General features: G+C 35.3%; 1 protein-coding gene and 1 long non-coding RNA gene across 2 annotated transcripts; both read left to right on the forward strand.

Moving 5' to 3' along the window:
- The first annotated feature begins 895 nt into the window (after window positions 1–895).
- LOC103501345 (V-type proton ATPase subunit C) lies at window positions 896–12,783 on the forward strand. The gene is made up of 11 exons (XM_008464898.3): window positions 896–1,135; window positions 1,230–1,298; window positions 1,457–1,584; window positions 1,685–1,784; window positions 2,558–2,625; window positions 2,698–2,839; window positions 3,068–3,184; window positions 3,277–3,402; window positions 3,486–3,569; window positions 3,653–3,732; window positions 12,351–12,783. Exons 1-11 carry the CDS (start codon window positions 1,022–1,024, stop codon window positions 12,451–12,453), a joined length of 1,131 nt encoding a protein of 376 aa, XP_008463120.1. The 5' UTR covers window positions 896–1,021; the 3' UTR covers window positions 12,454–12,783.
- Window positions 12,784–18,638: 5,855 nt separating this feature from the next.
- LOC103501346 (uncharacterized) lies at window positions 18,639–21,239 on the forward strand. The gene is made up of 5 exons (XR_001764332.2): window positions 18,639–18,993; window positions 19,100–19,184; window positions 19,776–19,827; window positions 20,203–20,766; window positions 20,942–21,239. It is a non-coding gene; the product is annotated as an uncharacterized LOC103501346 (long non-coding RNA).
- The last annotated feature ends 1,667 nt before the right edge of the window (window positions 21,240–22,906 follow it).

The following is a 22,906-nucleotide window of genomic DNA, read 5'->3' on the forward strand; positions in this document are numbered from 1 at the left end:
CTATACTTGGTAATGTATTAAATTTATAACTTAAATTTTTATTTTTCTTTGAAATGCATCCTAAACTTAGATGAGTATTCAATTTTTGTTAGTTGCCTGACTAATTTAAATAAAAAGTGTCGTAAAAATCAAATAAAAGGATACTCGTTCATTTTAAACCATGGGCCCATAATTTTGTGAGTTGTGAAATGAAATGAGAGATATTCAGGGTTTGAAGATGAATCGAGGTCTAAACTAATTACTATGCAGTTCAACTGGTTATCAAAGACCTCCAGACATCTCATTCCCTCTAACATTGCTAACTTGTTGGATAACTTTTCAAATAGTGTTAGATAGAACAAATATCAACAAATGACTCCTTCGCCATCCATGACATATTTGTGTATCTTGAGCATGAGAGCACATTGAGGAAAGTAACACTTTGCTGTGAGATCTTTATTTTGGGTCATTTAAGTCGTTTAAAATTAATTAAAACACAACTTATTCATCATGTTCTTATGTATATTTAAGTGTCAGTTCCCTCACGTTGACCATGCCAATAAAATTAAATGAATTCAATATATTCATAAATTTAAGTTCTATCTATACACAGTCAATTCTCAAACAATTTTTTCAAAATTCACAAATTTGAAAAAAAAAACTACAATTTCATTTGCTTAGAAATTCTTCAAACAAACAAAGAATACTAAGGTTTTGAATTTTGTATTTCCTAATTTTAATGAAAAAAAGTTGTTATTCTCCCATTGGAAAAATAAAATTAAAGAGAAAAGAAAGAAAAATGTTGAAATCCAAATAAAAAGGAATATATATTGATCATGAATCTAATCTTGTGTCCTTACACGTGCATGATGTAAATGGATCTGAGCCGTTGAAGATCTCAGATCTTGCGAAGATGTTTTAATGTTATTCCTCAATGAAATAAGAAGAGAGAGAAAGAAACTCTTTGATCTTCGTCTTCTTCTTCTTCATCTCTCTCGTTTTCAGTTGATACTTCCCTCAACAGCTTGTAAGCAAAGCTGTAATGGCGAGCCGATACTGGATGGTCTCTTTACCTGTTCAAGGCTCCGCTTCTTCTCTATGGAATCGTCTCCAAGAACAAATCTCTAAGCACTCTTTCGATACTCCTCTTTACAGAGTACCCATTTCACCGCCAAATCTTCAAATCTGCTTGATTTCCATCATTTTTTCAATCTGCTATGTTTATGACTTTCCTGTTTTTTCTTTTTTAGTTCAATATTCCTAATCTCCGTGTTGGAACGCTGGATTCGCTTCTTTCCCTCAGCGATGATCTTCTAAAGGTATTTCTTTCCTGCTTTTTTTGTTGAATTCAGTTTGAAGTCTCTTGAATTTTCCAATGCGATTTGATTGATTTTTGTTTCAGCGCTGTAGTTAGAATTGGGCCAAATTTTTTTGCAGTCTGTATGTTTCCTGTTTCAAATTCCATTTCTTTGTGCAGTCGAATACCTTTGTGGAAGGAGTTTCTCAGAAGATCAGACGGCAGATCGAGGAACTGGAGAAGGTTTCAGGTGTGGAGAGCAATGTTTTGACGGTTGATGGAGTCCCCGTTGATTCGTATCTTACTAGGTAAAATGGGCGTTTTCTAAAGATTTCCGTTCCATTTGGGAAACTAGGTTTGGATTTTGTGGTCGCTTGTCTATATGATTTTCTGAATTGTGTTTGTAAGGTTTGTGTGGGATGAAGCCAAGTACCCAACAATGTCGCCTCTGAGAGACATTGTAGATAGCATTCACAGCCAAGTGGCCAAGATTGAGGATGACCTCAAGGTAACGTTCTTTGCTTGAGGTGCTGCCTAGGTTGATGTTGCTATCTAAGTTGTGTTGAAACTCTTGTTGAAATTGTGGGAAATACTCTCCATAAGATTTTCATAATTCTATTGCAACATAAAGGAAGATTAGAAGAGATCTATTATCCTCCATTTAGGATTTCTCCCTCAGCATTTATTACCATTGTATTATTTTTGTTTTAGTAAGTATTTTCTTTGCCATTGTTCTTCATGCTTGCTGAGAATTTTGATCTTTGTATCCTTTCATTGCTCCGCCACTTCCATTTTTGTCTCTTGAACTAGCCTTAACAGCAAGGCAGTAGCTATTGATGTAGGATGATATATCAATTAAATATATGGCATGAGACTTCAGCAGGCTTACTAGAGTTTGAGACAACGAACAACTGCAGAGACTTCCATGTGCAATTAGTAACGAAAGAGAAGTGTTGGAGCTTTAGTTATGTCCTAAGAAGCATGGACATGGACATGACGTTTATACTTCATATTCTAGAAATTTAAGAAATGAAAATGATGAAGACATTTGTATTGCACTATATATTCTAAATACATTTGAATCTTTTCATTCAGTACATTGATTTTAGTTTTCACATTAGAACTTGTTCATTTAACTGAAGACATGTGCATTGGACGAACCAAAAAAGTAAAATAACTGAAGCCTTTTTTAATTACCCACTTTATGTATTTCATTTAATTTTTGGATCATTGAGGGGTTTGACGTAGAACTTTTCATTAAAAAGCTATTTCTATTGCTAGATTCGTGTTGCTGAGTATAATAATGTGCGGAGTCAACTTAATGCCATTAACAGAAAGCAAAGTGGAAGGTATGAATGCTTGTAATTTTTACATTTGTATTTAGCTAATTTGATATTTCTAATTGATCTTGCTTTCATCAGCTTGGCAGTCCGTGATATTTCCAATCTTGTAAAACCAGATGATATAATTACCTCAGAGCATCTAGCAACCCTTCTCGTGATTGTTCCCAAGTACTCTCAGAAAGAGTGGCTCTCTAGCTATGAGACACTGACTAGCTATGTGGTAAGTTTGTGTTTTTAGCTTCTAACTCCCTCTGGTACAACATTTTAATAGGATTGTGATTTGCACGGTCACTTTTCAATGGCTGACTTGGGTTATGTCAGAGTAGGTGAAATGAACTACTGTAGCTTCACAATGTTGAAAAGGCTGGGGCTGGGACTATAATGCTGCTACTTCTCTTTTCTTGTTCTGTTCTTTTTATGTTCTCATAATTATGCTAAGCTTTTTTAGGTTCCCAGGTCTTCCAAGAAGTTATACGAGGATAATGAATATGCCCTTTACACTGTAACACTCTTTAATCGCGTTGCAGACAATTTCAAAACAAGTGCACGTGAAAAAGGGTTCCAGGTGAATACTTAATGAATCATACTTTAAAACCGAATTATTAACATACAGTAGTTTTTCAGGCCTAATTTCTTTTAATTTTTAATGTGTTGAAGATTCGTGAATTTGAATATAGTCCAGAAGCACAAGAGAGTAGAAAACAGGAGTTAGAAAAGTTGGTGCAGGACCAGGAAAGCTTTAGAAGTTCTTTACTGCAATGGTCCTATGCTAGTTACGCTGAGGTTGCTTCTTCTTCCAGGTGTTACTGTAAAAATGCTTGTTATTTTATTCCTTTCCTCTGAACGAGTTTCTTACAAATCTGCAGGTTTTCATTTCCTGGATGCACTTTTGTGCCGTACGTGTTTTTGCTGAGAGTATCCTGAGATATGGTTTACCACCATCGTTCTTGGTATATATCTTGCATTTGCTCCCTAGTTTCTTCCAAACACTTCCTCTTTCAACAGAGCTGATTCTTTCATTGGTGATTTGCAGGCATTTGTTTTGGCGCCTTCTGTTAAAAGTGAGAAGAAAGTAAGATCAATCCTTGAAGGTTTGTGCGATAGTGCTAACAGGTAAATTATCGAGTATTTTCATGGTCTAATTGCCTTTAATGGATGGATGTTTACAGAATTTGCTCTCATTAAAATTCAACTGCCATGTTATGTTAACTGACAGTAACTGTCTAAAGGTTTGGGGGCCTTTGGCCTCCAACTTGTCTCGGTTGAAGTAGGCTATTATAGTGCACTCAATGTTTGGGGCTCCTAGAGTAATAGTTGAAGTTCCTAATTGTTATAAACCACACTCAGTTACAGTAAAACGATTTAAAAACTCTCATTGTCTATATTGTTTACTATTTAGTAATCATATTTCTTTTCATTTGTAACTCATTCTAAAATAGTTTACACTCCAAATACAAATTATTATAAGTTATAACTTAGAATAAAATAGTTTGTACCCTAAATACAGAGTCTTAAGACCAACATACTATAGTAACTACTGAATATAATAACCATCTAAGTGAACACCGGCATCTCGACCTTTTTAAACTTGTTTTGATTGTTGGCGCTTTGGTCAGCATCATTTTTCCTTTCGTTTCGATCATTCCTGAAATTTCGGTCCGATTCTGCAACTTTACTCGAAGTCGCTTCGTTTTCTCTCCCTTTAGCTTCCTCAGAATCTCTTGCGGCCGATTCAGTCATTCGTTCACTCATCGCGGACCGCTCCTCGCACTCGTCTCCATCATTGTGAATAGCAGTTGTTGCTGTTTTTTCGACTGAAGTCGCATCAGATCGATGCTTTTCGCGATTTCGCTCAGACTTAGTTCTATCGCCAGCATCTTACTCAATTCTTTCTTCATTCCGGCAATCTCCAGGTCGATAAGTTCCAGACGCTCCTCAATACGAGTTTGAACCATTTCTTTCCAATAACTTGGATTGTTGCTCTGATACCAAATGTTAGAACTCAAATTCTCAATCAGAATATTGCTCTTTATTGCTTCAATCAAATATGGAAATGGAAGAATTGAGGATATCTCAATTCTTCTTACAACGCTCTTCTGCACTTCTCTCTCTCAAGAAGTTGCAAGAAACTAACTCTCTAACAGATTTTTCATACCCTTCCCGCCTAAACAGAAAGCTATTTATACTATTCCCTTAGCCGACTTACCTATTTCACACGTGTAAAAAGTATAATAAAAATCTATTTCTTCCTTCTACTGTACACATGTTTAATAGGGGTCCAACATTTTTTTGTTTTAAAATGACATCCTGTTTACCAACATATTTTTGTTTTGTATCCTACTCATTTAGAATATTTGTGAAGCCATAGCCAAAATTCATAAGCGAAAAGTAGGTTTTCTTAAACTATTTTCATAGCATTTTTGTGTTTTCCAAATCAAGTTTTGAGCTCTATGATTAGATGATAACGGTTGCTTATAAAGGTTAAGAGGATTTTACCCCTTCAAAATCACCATTCATAAGTCCCTGAATTTATAAGGAAGAAACAATTTTAGTAGAAAATAGTCATCTATGATATGGTAACAATTTACTAGAAAACGAGAAAAAAACTTCTATTAATCAGTTACTTGAACATGTATTTTTGTCCTGTAAAACACAACTAGTTTAAAAACAATCTTCTAAAAAATACTCTTTCAAAATTTTGAAGTGGTTAGAATTTTCATAATATTTTAAACAGTTGATTATAGAAAGAAGCTTTTAGTAAGCTAATCTTTTTGCCTAGAAAATTTAGAAGAAAATGGTAAAATAATGTTATCAAACAGACCCTATTAAATTAATGCCCTGTCCATTGTAACAATAATGAATAAATGCCTTGTTGGATTTAGAGTTTACCTTCTCTGTGCTTTCTGAGTTAGATAGCAACTATCACTGTTCATTGAACAGTTTTACTCTATACATCATGGATTGGATGATGTGTTTCAATATATGTTGGATACTCTAACGTTCTGGACTACATTATTGATGAATCATTTCGTATTTAAGAGATTATTGGGCCCAGATAAACATTGGATATAAAAGATCAAATTTGAGTGAAAAAAGGGCTTAAACTCAACATAATTTTAGATTTTTTTTAATACAAAATATGGAGTTGCTTAAACAAAGCTATTGTATATTCGGTCTAGTACTGGGTCTGGAAACAAATAGCCTCAGGTTTCTATGTACGAAAAGTTTACCATGGAGTATAGAAATAGATCACTTGAAAGTATGATAAACTATAACAAAAGAAATGTGTAAATTTAGGGACTGCGGTTGGATTTGAGCATATAATCTAATAAGCATATCCTTGTCATTTCTCTGTTCTACCAACTTGTCTTTATCTTGTTAATTCGATTATAACTGAATGGATAGGACACCTATTATTTGGATTTGATCTTGCCCTTACCATTTTTTAACTCAAGAGAGGAAAAAAGAAAGAAGGGGAAACACTTGTCTCTGTTCCATGTTCTATGGACTTCCTTTGGAAGCATCCAGAACACTGATTTGGAACTTAATTTTGAAAGTCATATTTCAACCTGAAAGTTCTCGGGACGCCCTTAATAACTAATGAATTGAAATTTTCCTTATGTGGATGATAGGTACCAATTTCTTGAATATTTCCCCAGAAATTTATTGATAGTATGAATCAGATACAGTAGGGATTGAATTGAGTAAATCTCAATTCAATTACAATATTCCTCTTGTCTTCTCCGCTCAAGAACAGGACACTAATCTTTCTAAAAACTTCACTGCCCAAACTCCCGCCTAAAGAATCTATTTATACCCACTCCCACCGACTTTCTGCTATCATAACAAACTTACTATTAATAGTCATTTATTACAATAATGCCATTCCCACTAATTCTTTCTCTTATTTCTTCTATTGTACTGGAATAATATTGGAGGTCTATCATTACTCCTTCCTTCCAAAATCACCTTGTCCTCAAGGTGAAGGTTAGGATATCTGCCTTGCACATCCTCATACAATTCCCATGTTGCCTCATGAATTGGTAGCCCCTCCCAGCTCACCATAACTTCCCACTCGCCAGCCTTGTTTTTGCGATAATCAATAGCTTCAATAGGGCATGTGTTTCCCACACAAAATTCTCATCCAGCTGCTGTAGAGTTGGTTGCACATCAGTATGCTCTCCCACTAATCTTTTCAATTGGGATACATGAAAAACACGGTGGATTAAAGAACCCACGGGTACCTCAAGCTTATATGCCACCGGCCCGATCCTCTCAAGAATTTTATAAGGACCGAAATACTTCGAAGAGAGCTTTTCATTCCTCTTTCTCCTTAAGGACAGCTGACGATAAGGTCGTATCTTTAAAAAGACAAGATCTCCCACATCATATTCTACATGTCGCCTCCTTTGGTCAACATATTTTTTCATCTGATCTTGTGCCAGCCTTAAATGTTCCCTCAAGGACAATAATATCACATTCCGTTCCTTCAACTGCTCATCTAAGGTAACGTTTGAAGTTGCCTGATCACCATAGTACAATAAAGATGGAGGTTTTCGCCCATAAACCAGTTGAAAAGGTGTCATACCCAAAGCCCTTTGGAAAGTGGTATTATACCAATACTCGGCCCATGGCAACCACTTAATCCATTCCTTAGGCTTTTCATTACAAAAGCATCGCAAATATACCTCAACCCCTCTATTCACCACTTCAGTTTGGCCGTTGGATTGGGGGTGATATGCAGAGCTTCTATTCAGTTTTGTTCCAGCCAAACGAAACATTTCCCTCCAAAAATTGCTAAGAAACATCTTGTCTCTATCCGTCACAATGGAAGTAGGGAAACCATGAAGCCGAACTACCTCTCTGACTAACAGTTCAGCTACTGATTTCGCTGAATATGGGTGTTTGAGTAGCAGAAAATGACCGTACTTACTCAGTCGGTCTACTACTACAAAAATGACTTCAAAACCTGCTGCCTTAGGTAAACCATCTACAAAGTCCATTGATATGTCGCTCCAAATTTGAGTAGGAATGTCCAATGGTAGCAGTAAACCTGCTGGGGATAGACACAGAGTTTTATTACGCTGACACACCAAACATTTGGCACAAGATCTTTTAATGACAGATTTCATTCCCTGCCAATATAACTCCCCTGCTATCCTTTTATAGGAGCGAAGAAAACCAGAATGGCCTCCCACAGCAGAATCATGATAGCTTTGCAATGTGAGTGGTATTAATTTGGACGAATGTGACAATACTAACCAGTCTTTGTATCTCAACATACCACTGTACATCTTAAACTTGCCATCTTGATGTGCCTCTTCTCCACTTATCTCAGCAATAATCTTCTGCAACTTTTCATCTTTCTCCACCTCTTCCTTAATTGTTTCCAAATCAAGAAAAATTGGGGCCGTCATATTACATAGTTGGGTAGTAGGAGGAATTCTTGACAAAGCGTCAACAACTTTATTCTCAATTCCTGGTTTATATTCCACTTCAAAGATGTACCCCAATAATTTGGCAAGCCATCTTTGATATTGTGGCTGTATTACACGCTGCTCTAGCAAAATTTTTAATGACTTTTGATCCGTTATCACAATGAATCGGGTGCCTAAAAGATATGGTCTCCATCTTTGCAATGAATGCTAAAACCACAGCCATTAACTCCCTCTCATACACTGGCCGGCCCCTATCCCTTACAGCTAATGTATGGTTGTAAAAGCAATAGGGCGTTTGTCTTGTATTAATATAGCTCCCACTCCATAATCAGAAGCATCAGTTTCAATTTCAAAAGGTCTATCAAACTTAGGCAAAGCCAAGATCGGAAGAGACATCATTGCTCTTTTTAATTTTTCAAATGCTTCATCTGCTTCCTTAGTCCAGTTGAATCCTCCCTTCTTTAGTAATTGGGTCAATGGAGCCGCAATAGTGCCATATTGGTGCACAAATCTTCGATAATACCCAGTTAACCCAAGAAAACCACGTGTTTCGCGTATATTTGCTGGTTTGGGCCATTCTGCTATGGACCTGATTTTGTCCGAATCCACTTCTACTCCTTTCTCCGATATTAAATGCCCCAGATACTCAACTTTAGCCTTACCAAAACTGCATTTCTTTCGGTTTGCAAACAACTCATGTTTTCTCAAAGCGTAAGGACTATCTCTATATGTTTCAAATGATCGTCAATGTCCCTACTATAGATCAATATATCATCAAAGAAGACTAAGTCAAACCTTTTCAAATAGGGCTTGAATATCAAATTCATCAATGATTGGAAGGTAGCGGAGCATTAGTTAGCCCAAAAGCATTACTAAAAACTCATAATGACCTTCATGTGTTCGAAAGGCAGTCTTTTCCACGTCTTCCTCTGCCATTCTGATCTGGTGATATCCAACCTTCAAATCAATCTTAGTAAATAGTGATGCTCCTCCGAATTCATTAAACAATTCTTCTACTACCAGAATTGGAAATTTATCAGGCACTGTGACATTATTCAAAGCTCGGTAATCTATGCAAAATCTCCAACTTCCATCTTTTTTCTTAACTAATAACATCGGGCTTGAATAAGGACTCACACTTGGTCTTATGACACTCGAGGCTAGCATCTCTCCAACCAGTTTTTCCATTTCTTCTTTTTGGTGATAAGCGTAACGATATGGTTTGACATTAACGGGATTTGTACCATCTTTAAGTTGTATATGATGTTCTATACTCCTTCTAGGTGGTAACTTTTCTGGCCAATTAAAAACGTCACTAAATTGATTCAATACAGGAATTAGTCTCTCTTCCGTTTCTTCAATCTCTATTCCTTCTTCAGCTGTTAATTCATTCAGCTCGATTACTTCAATTGATCTACACTCAATCAGATAGCCACGATCGTGATCTTCCTAAGTCTTCATCAAATTCTTCAGACTAACTCTTGCCTTAGTAAGGCTCGGATCACCCTTGAAACATATTTGTCTCCTATTATCGTGAAAAGTTAATGTTAAGTTCTTTCAGTCACGCACTGTCACCCCTGACGAATACAGCCATTGCATACCGAGGATAATGTCTACCCCTCCTTTAACTATCCATTAATTCACTTTTACTTCTAGGGACTCATAGACTCCCTTATCTTGTATAGCCACGCCTGATCCAAGGATCACTCCATAATGAGCAGTCTCTTTAATTGGTAATTGTATAAAATTTAACAATTTCTCAGACTCAAAATTATGTGTGGCACCCCAGTCAATCAAGATCACTACCTCCTTTTCTTGTAATGATCCCCTAACCTTCATTGTTCCCGGATCATTCAGACGAACCACAGAGTTGATCGACAATTCCACACAAGCTGTAGTATTTTTCTGCACCTCTACCGTTCTCAACTCAGTGCTTTCAGCTTCAGCTTCTTCAACAATTTCGAGTTCTTCGTTATTACTATTCACCACGAACATCCTTAGTTCTCTCTGCTTTTTCATTTTACACTTGTGGTTAGCCGAATATTTCTCATTACACTTGAAACAGAGTCCCTTCTCTCTTCTTAATTGAAACTCTGCATCAGGTAATCTCTTAGAAGTTCCTTCTTTCCGCACTTCTCCAGCATTCAGACTCTTTAAGGTAATGGTTCTTATTGGAAACGAAGTATTTCCTTTGTTATCATTGTAATGCTGATAGTTAAAAGATTTCATATTTGTCGCGGCTTGTGGAGGATATTTCCCGCCAGCGTAACCATTCAAATTGGTTTCGCTTCTAATAATCTCTCTGTTTTCCACCAACTGAGCTATCAACATCATTTCGGCTAGCCCTTTCGGTCTGCAAAAGGCAACTTCTGCCCAGATCCATGGAAACAGTGTTTTTAAAGGCTTAAGACGCACTAAGGCGCAATGGTCCTCTGGGGCCTAGGCGCACAAAAAGGCGCAGACTTTTTTTCATGAGGCGCACTATATAAAAGAAAAAAAAAAGAAAAAAAAAATATATATATACATACAAATTTGAAAGGAACAACAATGTATAAAATATAAGTAAATAACCAATGTGGAAATGAGAATTAACTCTAATATATAAAATATTATAATATTAGTTTTCTACCAAAAAAACAAAACACAATAGAAAACTAGTCAGAATTCAACAACAATCGAAATAAAAGTTCATTCCTAAAGATCAAACTCATCATCACTAAATTGATCCTCATCTTCATTCACTCCTTCGTTGGACTTATAGCCATCGGTATCTTCTTCGTTGGACTTATAGCCATATGTAAAACACGTAATAGGTATAATAGTTTTTTTTTTTTAATTACAGCCTAGCCCAAATAATAAAGCCCGTGCCTTTGGGGCTTTTGCGCCTACTGCACCTGGAGGAAGGTGCGCGCCTCAGCCACGCCTCTTCATCTGCGCCTCGCCTCTCCACAAATAAGCGCAAGGTGTGCGCCTTGCGCCTAGGCGCGCCTTTTAAAACACTGCATGGAAATAGTCCATTCATGAACGTTTCTTCCACAACTCTTTCCTGTAAATCGAATAAAGGAGTGACTAACTTATTGAACAAATTTCGATACTCCTCCACTGTAGTCTCGTGCTGGATTCTCAAAAACCGGCCGCAAATGGTCCCTTCTTTGGTATATCGGAATCGTACCAACAATCTCTCTTTCAAATTAGACCAGCTCACAAATTTTTCCCTCTCCTCTTGTGAACGATACCAATTGAGTGCAAGACCATCAAAACAAATTGTAGAAACTAACATTTTTTCATATTCAGATAATTTATGAATTTGAAAACACCTCTCTGCACGGAATTGCCAGGAATTGAGATCGTCGCCAGTGAAAACCGGCATTTCTACCTTTTTGAACTTGTTTCTATCGCCCGAAATTTCATCCGTATCGATTCTCCTTTCTGGGCTGGTTTCTCCGATTTTGCGGCTGGAAGTCGCTTCATTCTCTTTCGACTTCATCGCCGATGATTCCCGCAAATTCGACTCGGTCATTCCTCACTAATTATCGATTGTTCCTTTGCGTTTGCCTCCATGTACGACAGAATGGCTTGCTGTTGCTTTTTGGCTTGCAAACGCATCATTTCCATACTTTTCGACAGTTCGATCAACGTTGTTTCGATTACCGGCATCTTCATCAACTCTTTTTTAATTCCGGCAATCTCTTGCTCAAATGACTCCATCCTTTCTTCAATTCTTGTCTGCACCATTGTCACTTCCCTTTACGGATCGTCGTGCTCTGATACCAATATGATAGGTACCAATTTCTTGAATATTTCCTCAGAATTTTTTTGATAGTATGACTCAGATACAGTAGGGATTGAATTGAGTAAATCTCAATTCAATTACAATATTCCTCGTCTTCTCCGTTCAAGAAGAACAAGACACTAATCTTTCTAAAAACTTCACTGCCCAAACTCCCGCCTAAAGAATCTATTTATACTCACTCCCACCGACTTTCTACTATCATAACAAACTTACTATTAATAGTCATTTATTGCAATAATGCCATTCCCACTAATTCTTTCTCTTATTTCTTCTACTGTACTGGAATAACAAGTCTATCAGTGGATTGTTGCAATGGGAACTTGACGAGTAGCCAAGCTTACCCTTCTTGCCTTCACTGTTATATCGGGATGTGTTGATTATTGACGTAAAACTGAGTGGATTTTTCTTCTGATTTTGTGTACACGGAATGGCATTTTATGGACATGGTTGTTTATGATGCAAGTATTTTTAATGATATAGAAATTATTTGGTTGTGGCAGTACATATTGGAAAACTGAAGATGAAGTGGGAGGAGGGATGGCTGGTCTTGGAGGAGATTCTGATGCACATCCATATGTCTCATTCACAATCAATCTTGCTTAATTCACCAAATTTCTGAAGGTTTGTTCTCTCTATAGAGCAATAATAGTGGAGTTGACCAGACCCTACATTTAATTATTTCACTCTCATATTCCTTCCTATTTGTGGTTGTTTATGAATAATTGCATCTCAATTTGTTCATGTGAGGGTTTTGTGAAATATATGAAGCTTACATATTTATTGGAGGTTTTGTCAATAATCTTATGTCCGCGAATTACTGTGCGAGGACTTCAGCATTTTTGGAAAGGTACGACAAAATTTACGATGTACAACCTATAAAACAGATCAGATCTTGTTCAAATAAGGTCGTTGCTTGCTTGCTTGATGTTTCAATTTATTGCACTTTGCTTGATATTTCAATTTATTGCACTGTGATTTTGTAGCGAAGTAGGGGTATGCTGTTTTACGTGGGAGTCATTTATTGGAAGAGTTAGAATTGTGGTGAGTGAAAGAATATGAAACATATCTGTGCTTTTGGGTTTGCTTTTACCTGGAATTGGTGTTAAAACTTAAATATGTTCGGCAATAATTGTTAGGTATTTTTTAGAGGTGAACTTAAAAAAATTAGTGTGAAGATCTTTTCAACTTATGACGTTTGCTAGTAATATTGTTTATTCCTAGTAGATTAAACTTTACCTATATCTAAATTTTACTATATTTAAAATTTATTTTGAATCAGGTTATATTTGTCAGCATTTTGAGTTTGATTGTTATATTTGCAATTATCTACGTTACGGTTTTATTTTTTATATATAATATATTATATTAACATAGTTCTATATATGATTTTAATTTTAAGGGCAAGATGTTTAACTTATTTATCAATATAGCAAAATGAGATAAATTTTTTTGGCTATATTTGAAAATATTTTTAGTGGTTTTTCATTTACATGTATCTTAATTTATAACAAATTAACTGATGTAGACAATGATAGGCTTATTTAAAGGGGATGCCAAATTTTTTAAATTGACATAATAAATAAAATGGTATATATTTGATTAAATTCTAAAATGTACTCTTGAACTCATTTGTATGCAAAAAGTATCTTTATTCGCCGAACGTTGTATTATCTTTGCTTTATTAAACATTTTAAAACTACTATCGGTGAACTTTTTTGAAAATCTAGATGAAAATTGAGATCTAATATGATATGGTGAAGCAGAAATTTGAATGATTGGACAGCTTTAGGTTCAAACTTTCATTTGAAATTATAAAGAACTTTTATTTGTTTAAACTATTTATGAATGGTGAAATGACGTTATAACATACAAGTATGTAGGGGTGTTTAAAAAACTGGTAATACGACCAACTCAACTTATCCAATTTAAACCATAAGGGGCCGTTTGGGGGAAGTGTTAGGTTATGGGGGTTAGGGTTATGATAAACCTAGTGTTAAGATAAACCTAGGATTATAATAAGATGTGTTTGGAGGAAGGGTTATGGAGGAAATGTTATAATAAGATGTGTTTGGGGGAAGTGTTATGAAGGAAGTGCTATGATAATGTTGTGAAGAAGGATTGAGGAAAAGTTGAAAAAGGATTAAGAAGTGTTGAAGAAGGGTTAAGGAGTTAAAACTAGGGTTATGTAACCCTTCCCCCAAACGGGGGTTGGATTACATAACCCTAACCCCCATAATCCAACCCTTCCCCCAAACGTCCCCTAAGGGTTGGATTGGGTTAGATTCTTTTGTTGTGTTGGGTTGGATTAAAAAATGATTTTTTCTTTGGTTGGATAGCAGGGTTGGATAGGTAAGATGGCGGGTTGACCACTGACTTGATTATACATAATATATATACACACATACACAATATATATAAAACTTAAAACCTAGACTAAAAGAAAAGCCGTCTTCCTCTTCTACTGTTTCACTCCACTTTGGGCACCGTCGTCTCTTTCAACCTCTTTGTCATTTGCACGCAGTCGTATCCTTTAGCTAGCCTCTCTGTTGTTCAGCTTCGTCTCTGCTTTCACCTTTTTTGTCATTTGCCCCTCTTTGAACATATTTAAAGTTTGATCTTGAATATTCTCTTTTAGTTTTAATTGAAGTCAACTTATGATTTTTTTGGGTTTAGTTTTGATGAGGTATTAATTATACCACAAGATAGTTTAGTGTTTGTTTGGAAGAAATTGAAAATTATTTAAGCTTTAAATAGAGAATAATGGAGGATTAAAAATTTATATATGAAAATGATGCTAGTTTGTTCTCGACATAGAAAGAATGTTATTTATAAAACACATGTTTGTGTGAAAAATCCAATATGTTGCATGTTGGCTCGTATAGTAACTTTTTGATTTTCAATATAGATGTTTCTCATCAAGATCAAGTGCAGTTGCCATTGAAAGATTGGAAAGGGAGAAGTTGGGTACTGCATAGAAGAATGCAAGAAAAACCATTATTTTTTCACAACAATAATGAAGATGAAAAAACAAGACCAATCCGTCGATCCAATCCAACCCAATCAAAAAATTTCGAGTTGGGTCGGGTTGAGTTAACCCTTGCATAGTGAACTAGTAGGGTTCATTTTTTGCCAATCTGGATACTTCGGGTTGATCCATAGTTTTTCACAAACCCGACCCAACCCAATTTATATAGATCTCTACTTGATGGTTTTATTTTTCTCTTCTTAGCTTATATTTTAGTCCGGAGTCAAATTAAATATTACTTGTTATATGATAAACATACCTAAAAGATCATGCCATTACCCATTTTTTGAATTAGATTGAATCACAATAATTGAGAGATGAAAATTCAAATATTTGACTAAAAATTAAAAGGTTACACATGCTCTTTGAACAACGTTGGATTCTTGCATGTTTATCGAGTTTATAATCAAAGCTAGCTTATCCATAACATACATATACGTATATATATACATACATACATATGGATATACATATCTATATGTACATATTCAATATATATGTCTAGACATATGTATATATATATAGGTATATATATGTGTGTACATGTATATAATATACGTAAATATATGAATGTAAGTATGTAAGTATACATTGTATATTCATACATACATATTTATGTATGTACGTACGTATATATGTATATATATACAAATAAACTATATAGTGTTAGGAGAAGGGGTCACTTATTGTAGTATCATCATGCCATAGTAATTTTCACACCATGTCCAATTAATGCTAAACATTTTAGTTTGGCATTCAACCATTTATCCAAAACCTTTTGAGCCTTTATTTATTTATTTATTAATTATAAAACTAAGTTAAGATTGGACTAAAATATGAAGTTTTTTATTTCCTTTTTTGTACCGATGACCTTTCAAAAAGTCTAAATGAAAAATGACGGATTTTTTTCAAGTCAACAAAAAGTTAGCTTCTGATTATGTACACACATACAAGGGCCACTCATCACTTGATACACGTCTACTCACTACTCAATACACGACACACGTTTCCTCACTCCATCTGAAAAATTAATATATTTTAAGTTACTTGATGCACGTTTTACTCGATCCTCAAGGCCTTCTTGCTCACTACTCGATCTTTAATTTCCTCTCATTAAATGCAAGTCACAATTTATGGACAAATTATGCACTACGAGAAATATCAGTTACGATGGCATAAGAAACACATTGTTGATTTTCGATAGGGTTTTCAAAATTCTGTCGTAGCTTATGTTATTGAAAGTCCATGACTTTCCATAGCGTTTTCCCAACGCTGCACAAAATGCTATAAAATGTCTCTAGTGATATCACATTTATGATGCTATAAAAGCTTTTTATAATGTGAAAAAAAAGCGCTATTGAAAATTTAATAGCGTTTTTTATTGAGTTGGAAAAGTGCTATCAAAATGTTTCAATAGCTCTTTTAATAACATTGGAAAAATGCTATAAAAGACTTTTGTAGCGTTGTTTATTGCGTTCGGAAAGCGTTATCAAAACATTTCAATAGCGATTTTAATAACATTGAAAAAACACTATAAACGATTTTTTAGCGTTTTATGAATGCTGTCATAGCAAAAAGTCCTTGACTTTTTATAGCGATTTTTTGTAGAGTTATTAATAACAATATACAAAATTGATATATTATAGCTTCAATTCACTATTATGGAAACGTTTCATGGTATCAAAAAAGTACCATAAAAGAAGTTTTTATAGCAATAAAAAAACGTTATAAAAAACTATATGGTGATTTTAAGTATGTTATTGAAAGTCTCTTATTTTTATTAGCATTATTCATTGTAATGGAAAAGTCATAAAATACCCCATTTTCATGCATGAATTTTAATGTTGATGGACCTTATATAGCATTTTTTTTGTAATAATACAAACCTAACTATAATTGATCTAATAGCACTTACCGATGACATTTTTTTTTATTTTACAATTTTTTTGGCAAATATTATTAGTGTACAATCAAATCATAATCATATAAATAATTCTCACTTCTTTGTTTGCTCTGTATGAATACTTTATAACACAACAATAAAGCACAATTCAATTTAAAATGTTTGAGTACAACATTTAAAGATAGTGTGACGCCCAAAGTTCAACAACGTATTGAAACCTAAATTCTAATATTCTTTCCTTCTGTAGTAGACAAACTAGAACCAATTACATTATCTTAAAAAGAATTAAACAAAAAACTCCACAATCTAGAATGGATGGCTCTTGAATGTTGCTCATGTTACTTCGATAGATAATAACTTGTAGAAATACAAGTTATTGTAGTCTTTTATCTAAAATAATGAAGCTTTATGACATAAGAGTAAAAGAACACATGGGAAAAAGTAAATAATTTGATTAACTGTGTATCGCATCTTACAAAAGAACTTTATCCCTGTTTTATCGCGTTCTGCATGTTTTATCGCAGGATAACGAGCAAAAAGTAGAGATTGGTGATAGAACGTGAGCAAACGCGATGACAAGCAAGCAAGCTAAGCGATCTGATGCACTAGCTGACAAATTTGGTTGGCACGAAACTCATAAGAAGGACGACAAGATGTTTTGTGCGGCGCCGATTTAACTTTATCACAAGCATTTAGGAGGCATGGATGTCACATCACTCATAGCCTAGCACGACGCCAACACAGCTTTATCAGAAAAATTAATGAGATGTGGACGTCCTGTCAACATCATTCCCCGACTATAAATAGAAGCTTCTACTTCAGTACTCGTGTGCAATCTTTGGTCGGAGAGTAAGTTCATATTGTCTTCCATTCTGTCATTTTGAGTTTTAAAATAACAAGAGAACAAGAGCATTTCCCTATCCATCTCCCCATTACAATCATGCAAAAATCAGAGCCAAAGAATTTGAGAAATCATACTCTGCGGCTTGACACACTTCTTTTCATTTCATTTTATGTTTTTGTTGTGTTACTTTGTAATCTGTACTTCATGGTCGATAGGCCTAAAGATATGTTTCTAACGGTAATGCATTTCTTCTATCATCCTCCCATTTCTCTGTTGTTATCCGTGCTCAATCTGTTTAATTAGTTCATGTGCAATGGAAAGTGTTTTCAATACTAGAGAATCCGAATGTATGTTTTATAAGTTTTGGTTAGCTAAACGCGGATGTCAACACACTGTTTATTCGAGAGAAAGACAATGATATCGATAGTAATCACCTAACAAGTGAAAACACGTATTTAACTAAACAAACAACGAGGAGATTGTAGCAATACAATCTAATCGTCGAATTCATCCTTCGCATAAGTTGCAGAAATGTTAACATGTGCGGTGAAAGCACCGAGAGGTTGCCAACCTTAATTAAGGATAAGTTACTTGTAATACAAACAAACTGATTAGATGTCAATCATAACTTAACTTTAAATATTTGGATCTCGAGAGGCAAGCAAGTATGTTGAAGGCGCCGAAAGATCGGTCACCTTAATTCTGAAGTTAGACATGCTTTGTATCGCCTTAAACAATTAATGTAAGCCCTCATTCCATTTTCTTTTATGTATATTAATATTCTTTAAGTTGTGGAAAACAAGTTGGAATACTTTTATGCTCCTTAAGGTTGGTTCGGTTGATAAGAAATTTTAGAACTATTTTAATAAAACTTAAATTGTTAAGTTTAAGTGTTGAAAAGAATGAAGAAGGGTGAAAAGTGATTTCAATTAGAATTGAAGAGCATTTTGGCCATTTTATTATTATTATTATTATTATTATTATGTAAAAAAAAAAGAAAAGGAGAAATATCTCTCCTCTCCCCCTCCTTCTCGATTTTTCTCTTCATCTTTCCCTTCTTCTTCATCATCATCATGATGGTTGCCGACACCACCATCTCTACCTATCTCTCCATCGTCGCACGCCGATAGCTACTATATTTGAGCGTCAACCACATCTTCCCCATTTTTTTTCTTTTTCCTTTGGGTCCTTAAACTTGAGATAGATGTTGAGGTAGAATCTGAGAAAGAAGAAGAAGAGGAAAGGGCTGAGAATTAAGGTGAAGAAATAAAGAAAACCAAAAAGGGATAGATAGCCATGGCAGCAGCTTCGCGTTTACAGACACCTTCTGGTTGTTTGCGTCGATTTGAACACCACAAAAAGAATTAAGAGGTGAGGGTTACATTTACTGAAAGCTACTTCATTTTCAAACAAATTTTATGAAGAAAGTTGGAGCAAATTCTGATATCCATTTGGTGCTTTTTGATGGAGAAAACAGGGCAGTTGGTTTTCAGGCAAAATCAGGAGGCCTCTGGTTTTTCTTGTATTTCATAGTGTACCGGTGGAGCTAGGATCTCTACTTGGTATGGTTGGAAAACTTATTCAATGCACTACAACATTTTTGAAGAAATTGTGAGCTAAATATGATTAGAAGTAAGCTTAATTGCATAAACAAGTTAGGGGATAGCAGAAGACTCAGTTTTTGAATACTCTCTATTTCGGGCCACTTCTGTAGCAATCCATTGGGAATCGAATTTTCATTCTTTCAGTTAAATTATAGAAGACATCCAAATGAAGATTTTGACATAAAGAACACTCATTTTGGTTAAGTATTGGAAGAGTTATGATTATCTGAAGTTCATGTTGTGAATCTGGAAAATTTTGATAAATGTGTTATCGAGGTGATTTTGATATGGTTTTAAATAAACTTTAGTGGGTTCTCTCATGTTTGGGTGCTTGTGTCGTTAAGAGATTAATATGATTCTAAGAGTCCAAAGTTGGAATTTTTAGAATAGATTAAAGCATGAAGGGATAATTCAATTTAAGTCTTGGAAGAGAGAAATTGGAGTCTTTGGAACATAAAATAGTTTGAGTTGGCTTTATGAAGTACGTTGAAGATTGTTGTGTCGTTTTGCTTTGTGAAGTTAATTGACAAACCTTAATCTTTGTTTCAGGCTAAATTGAAGTGGGGAAAGCGTAAAATCCTAGGGGATCGAGTAATTGATTGTGAGTGGCTTAAATTCAAGTATTTTCATTATAAATCTAGTATAATTATTCTAGTATGAAAATTTAGAATATGATTGCCGTATGATTTATGTGTTATAAAGGTTTTCAAATGTGATTTTCGATTTTCCATGAACTCTTGTATTTCGAAACTGTGGTTGAACCCAACCTTATTAAGTAAGTTTAGATGATAACTTGTTTCTAAACATTCATTGATTTATAGTTAGATTTAAATAAGTTCTAAAAGTATGTAATGATGGCAAAAGATCGAAAATGATGTGAAAATGAGTTTCTAACCATGTTGGTTTTAAACTTGAATTATGTGATATTATGGATGTTGGTGATTACCCTTAAGGCTACGTGAATGTGTTTCCGTAGCGCCACCTACGGTTGTCAGGGGATTCCGGGGCTGAAAGAGGTCGTGACCGGAGATTCGAGAACCTGAGCCCAGGTGAGGACGTGGATGGAGGATTGTGATATAGCTTCGAGCCTAGCTTAACCCATGGTTGGTTGGCTCTATGTGCACATAGGAGCGGTATGTTGTTACCGTGGTAGGTGCTAAGTATGCGTGAGCTCTGTTTGGCCGCGTGTTTCCTTGTGGATATGGATCACGTGTGAGCTACTTCGAGCCGTGTATTTAGTATGCTATCATGGTCGGATTGGATGGAGGTTGCTACCGTGGTATGTGCTAAGTATGCGTGAACTCCGTTTGGTCGCATGTTTCTTTGTGGATATGGAGCACATGTGAGCTATCCTTGGGCCGTATGCTTAGTATACTATCATGGTTGGGTTGGATTGGTTGGATCAGATTGGATGGAGGTTGTTATCGTGGTGGGTACTAAATATGCGTGAGCTAGTTTTGGCTGCATGATTTTTTTAGTCATGTGCGAGCTATCTTTGGCCGTATATTTATATGCCTTGCCATGGTTGGTTTGGATACAGGTTTGTTGGCTTTACTTGTGGTTTATGGTAATATACGATTTTAACGTTGTAATTATTATTTCGTTATTGATGTGATATTTAAACGGTTTGTAGATATGTTTTATGAAGTTTTACCTTTTAAAACTTGCCACTCACTGAGTTTCAACTCACGTTTTCAATGTTTTCTCCCCTCCAGGTAGCGGTCAAGGACCAAGCATTGGTTGTGCTTTTCTGTCATTGATTGTAGTTTCTCATTCTTGTTGTATGTATATATTTATGTGTAGTATTGTATTATTGGGTGATTAGAAGAAGCGAGAGTCATGATGAGAATTTGAGTTTGAAAGGTCTTTTATTAGATTGTAAGCCTTCTATAACTAGTTCGTAGTTGAATATAAATTCTGAATGAGATTCTGGGATTGTCTGGATGAGTGTGTGGTGAGACACACTCGATGATATTTGAGTTTTTGAAAAGCATAGAAGTGTGTTTTTCCTTCTATTTTTCAGGTGTGGTTAATCCGTTTTTCAGGAGAGACTCTACCGAAATTATTTTAGAATTTTTGGAAAGCATTTTATAATCTTACGTTTAAAGAGGATTGTTTTAAGGAGTAGATTCACACCGCGATCTAGGTTAGAGGGGAAACTTAGAACGGGGTGTGACAATTAATGCACAATTCATTGCAATTAATTAATTAAACGTTCCTTCCTACCATGCCTGTTATATGAGTTCTTTCTCCATTTCACTTCATCGCCATGTCCACCTTGCACCACCAAGGGCACTTTAGTGTAGATAAATATAAAAAATTATATTGTCCAATATATGTACTGTATAGATTATACCACATTAGTTAGTTGTGCGATAAGCTTATTAAGAGCATTAATTCTCTATGTTCGACTCTAGATTTACTAGAAAACCTCTCTTTGCTTACACTTGGACGATAGAGAGAAAAACTTGTATTACACGTACATCACGAGAAGTTTAACAACGCATGAATAGGAATTGCACCTTTTATCGCATGAGCCTATTCTAGTCACCTGATAAGTATCTTAATTAAAGCTTTGCATGACATATCTACGAACAACTGCATATACACACAAATATACAAGCAAGTTTACGTGTGAACCAAAGTTGCATAGTAAGGCAACATAAAAAAAAACAAGCAATAAACCATCCAATGGGTCAAGTTGGAGATTCAACTTCGTTTCCTGCAAACCACAAAATTCTACTAGTGAAGGGATAGTATGACATGCAGGCACACGGAACTTATTGGGGTCATGCATAAAGATGTATGGGGGATAAAAGTCATATACGAGGATCCGACCTTAGTTGATATCGATTACCAACATCATCTAGTGTTGATGATAGTTGATAGGGGTGTAAGTATAGTCTACATCTGCCCACCCCAGTGTATGATTGTTTTACAAACAATGTATCACATCCATGAATGTTGATTCCCACTACCATACCAATGTTGTTTCCTCTTTTGTTTTGCCATATGTCTTAACGTATATGTTGTCGCACTCACTAAAATTTAGGTGAATGTGCAGTCAGAAATTTACATATCTAAGAATATGAAGTGAACGATGAATGAAATAAATAGAAAGAATGTTGAAATGACATATACCAATAATACGTAAGGGAGAGTCATAAATCTATTAGTACACATCTCCAAGTAAGGAATCAACAGAGAGAATTTGTAAAACCATTATAATTAGCAAATGAGATTTAAACAGATAACACCATATTTAACAAAAAAAACTTACCGTGAGACTATAACTAGAAAAGAAAGGGAATCTCAGGGCAACCTTGAGTAATCTCGGGCAAGATTGATGGCAGAAGGTTTATTTTGGGGGCAATCTTGGTGCTTATTGGACAAAGATTGGACATAGAGAAGAAGTCTAAGAAGATCTCAGGTAATCTCGATCTCGAGTCCGATCGAGATTGAAGGTAAAAGAGGAAATTTAGAGGATCGTAGGACTATTTCGGGGTTGTGTCGCTGAGAGGAGAGACAAAATGCTTTGGATGTAAGGATCTCGGGTAGATATGAGGAAACCTTGGCTAGATTGAGAACAAAAGTATAAGCTTGGGGAAATCTCGGTCCTGGTTTGATCGAATAAAGGACAAAAGCTTAAGAAATTGGGAACTCAGGTAATCTCAAAATCG

The sequence above is a fragment of the Cucumis melo genome, chromosome 9 (assembly GCF_025177605.1).
Source record: "Cucumis melo cultivar AY chromosome 9, USDA_Cmelo_AY_1.0, whole genome shotgun sequence".
Taxonomy (NCBI): domain Eukaryota; kingdom Viridiplantae; phylum Streptophyta; class Magnoliopsida; order Cucurbitales; family Cucurbitaceae; genus Cucumis; species Cucumis melo.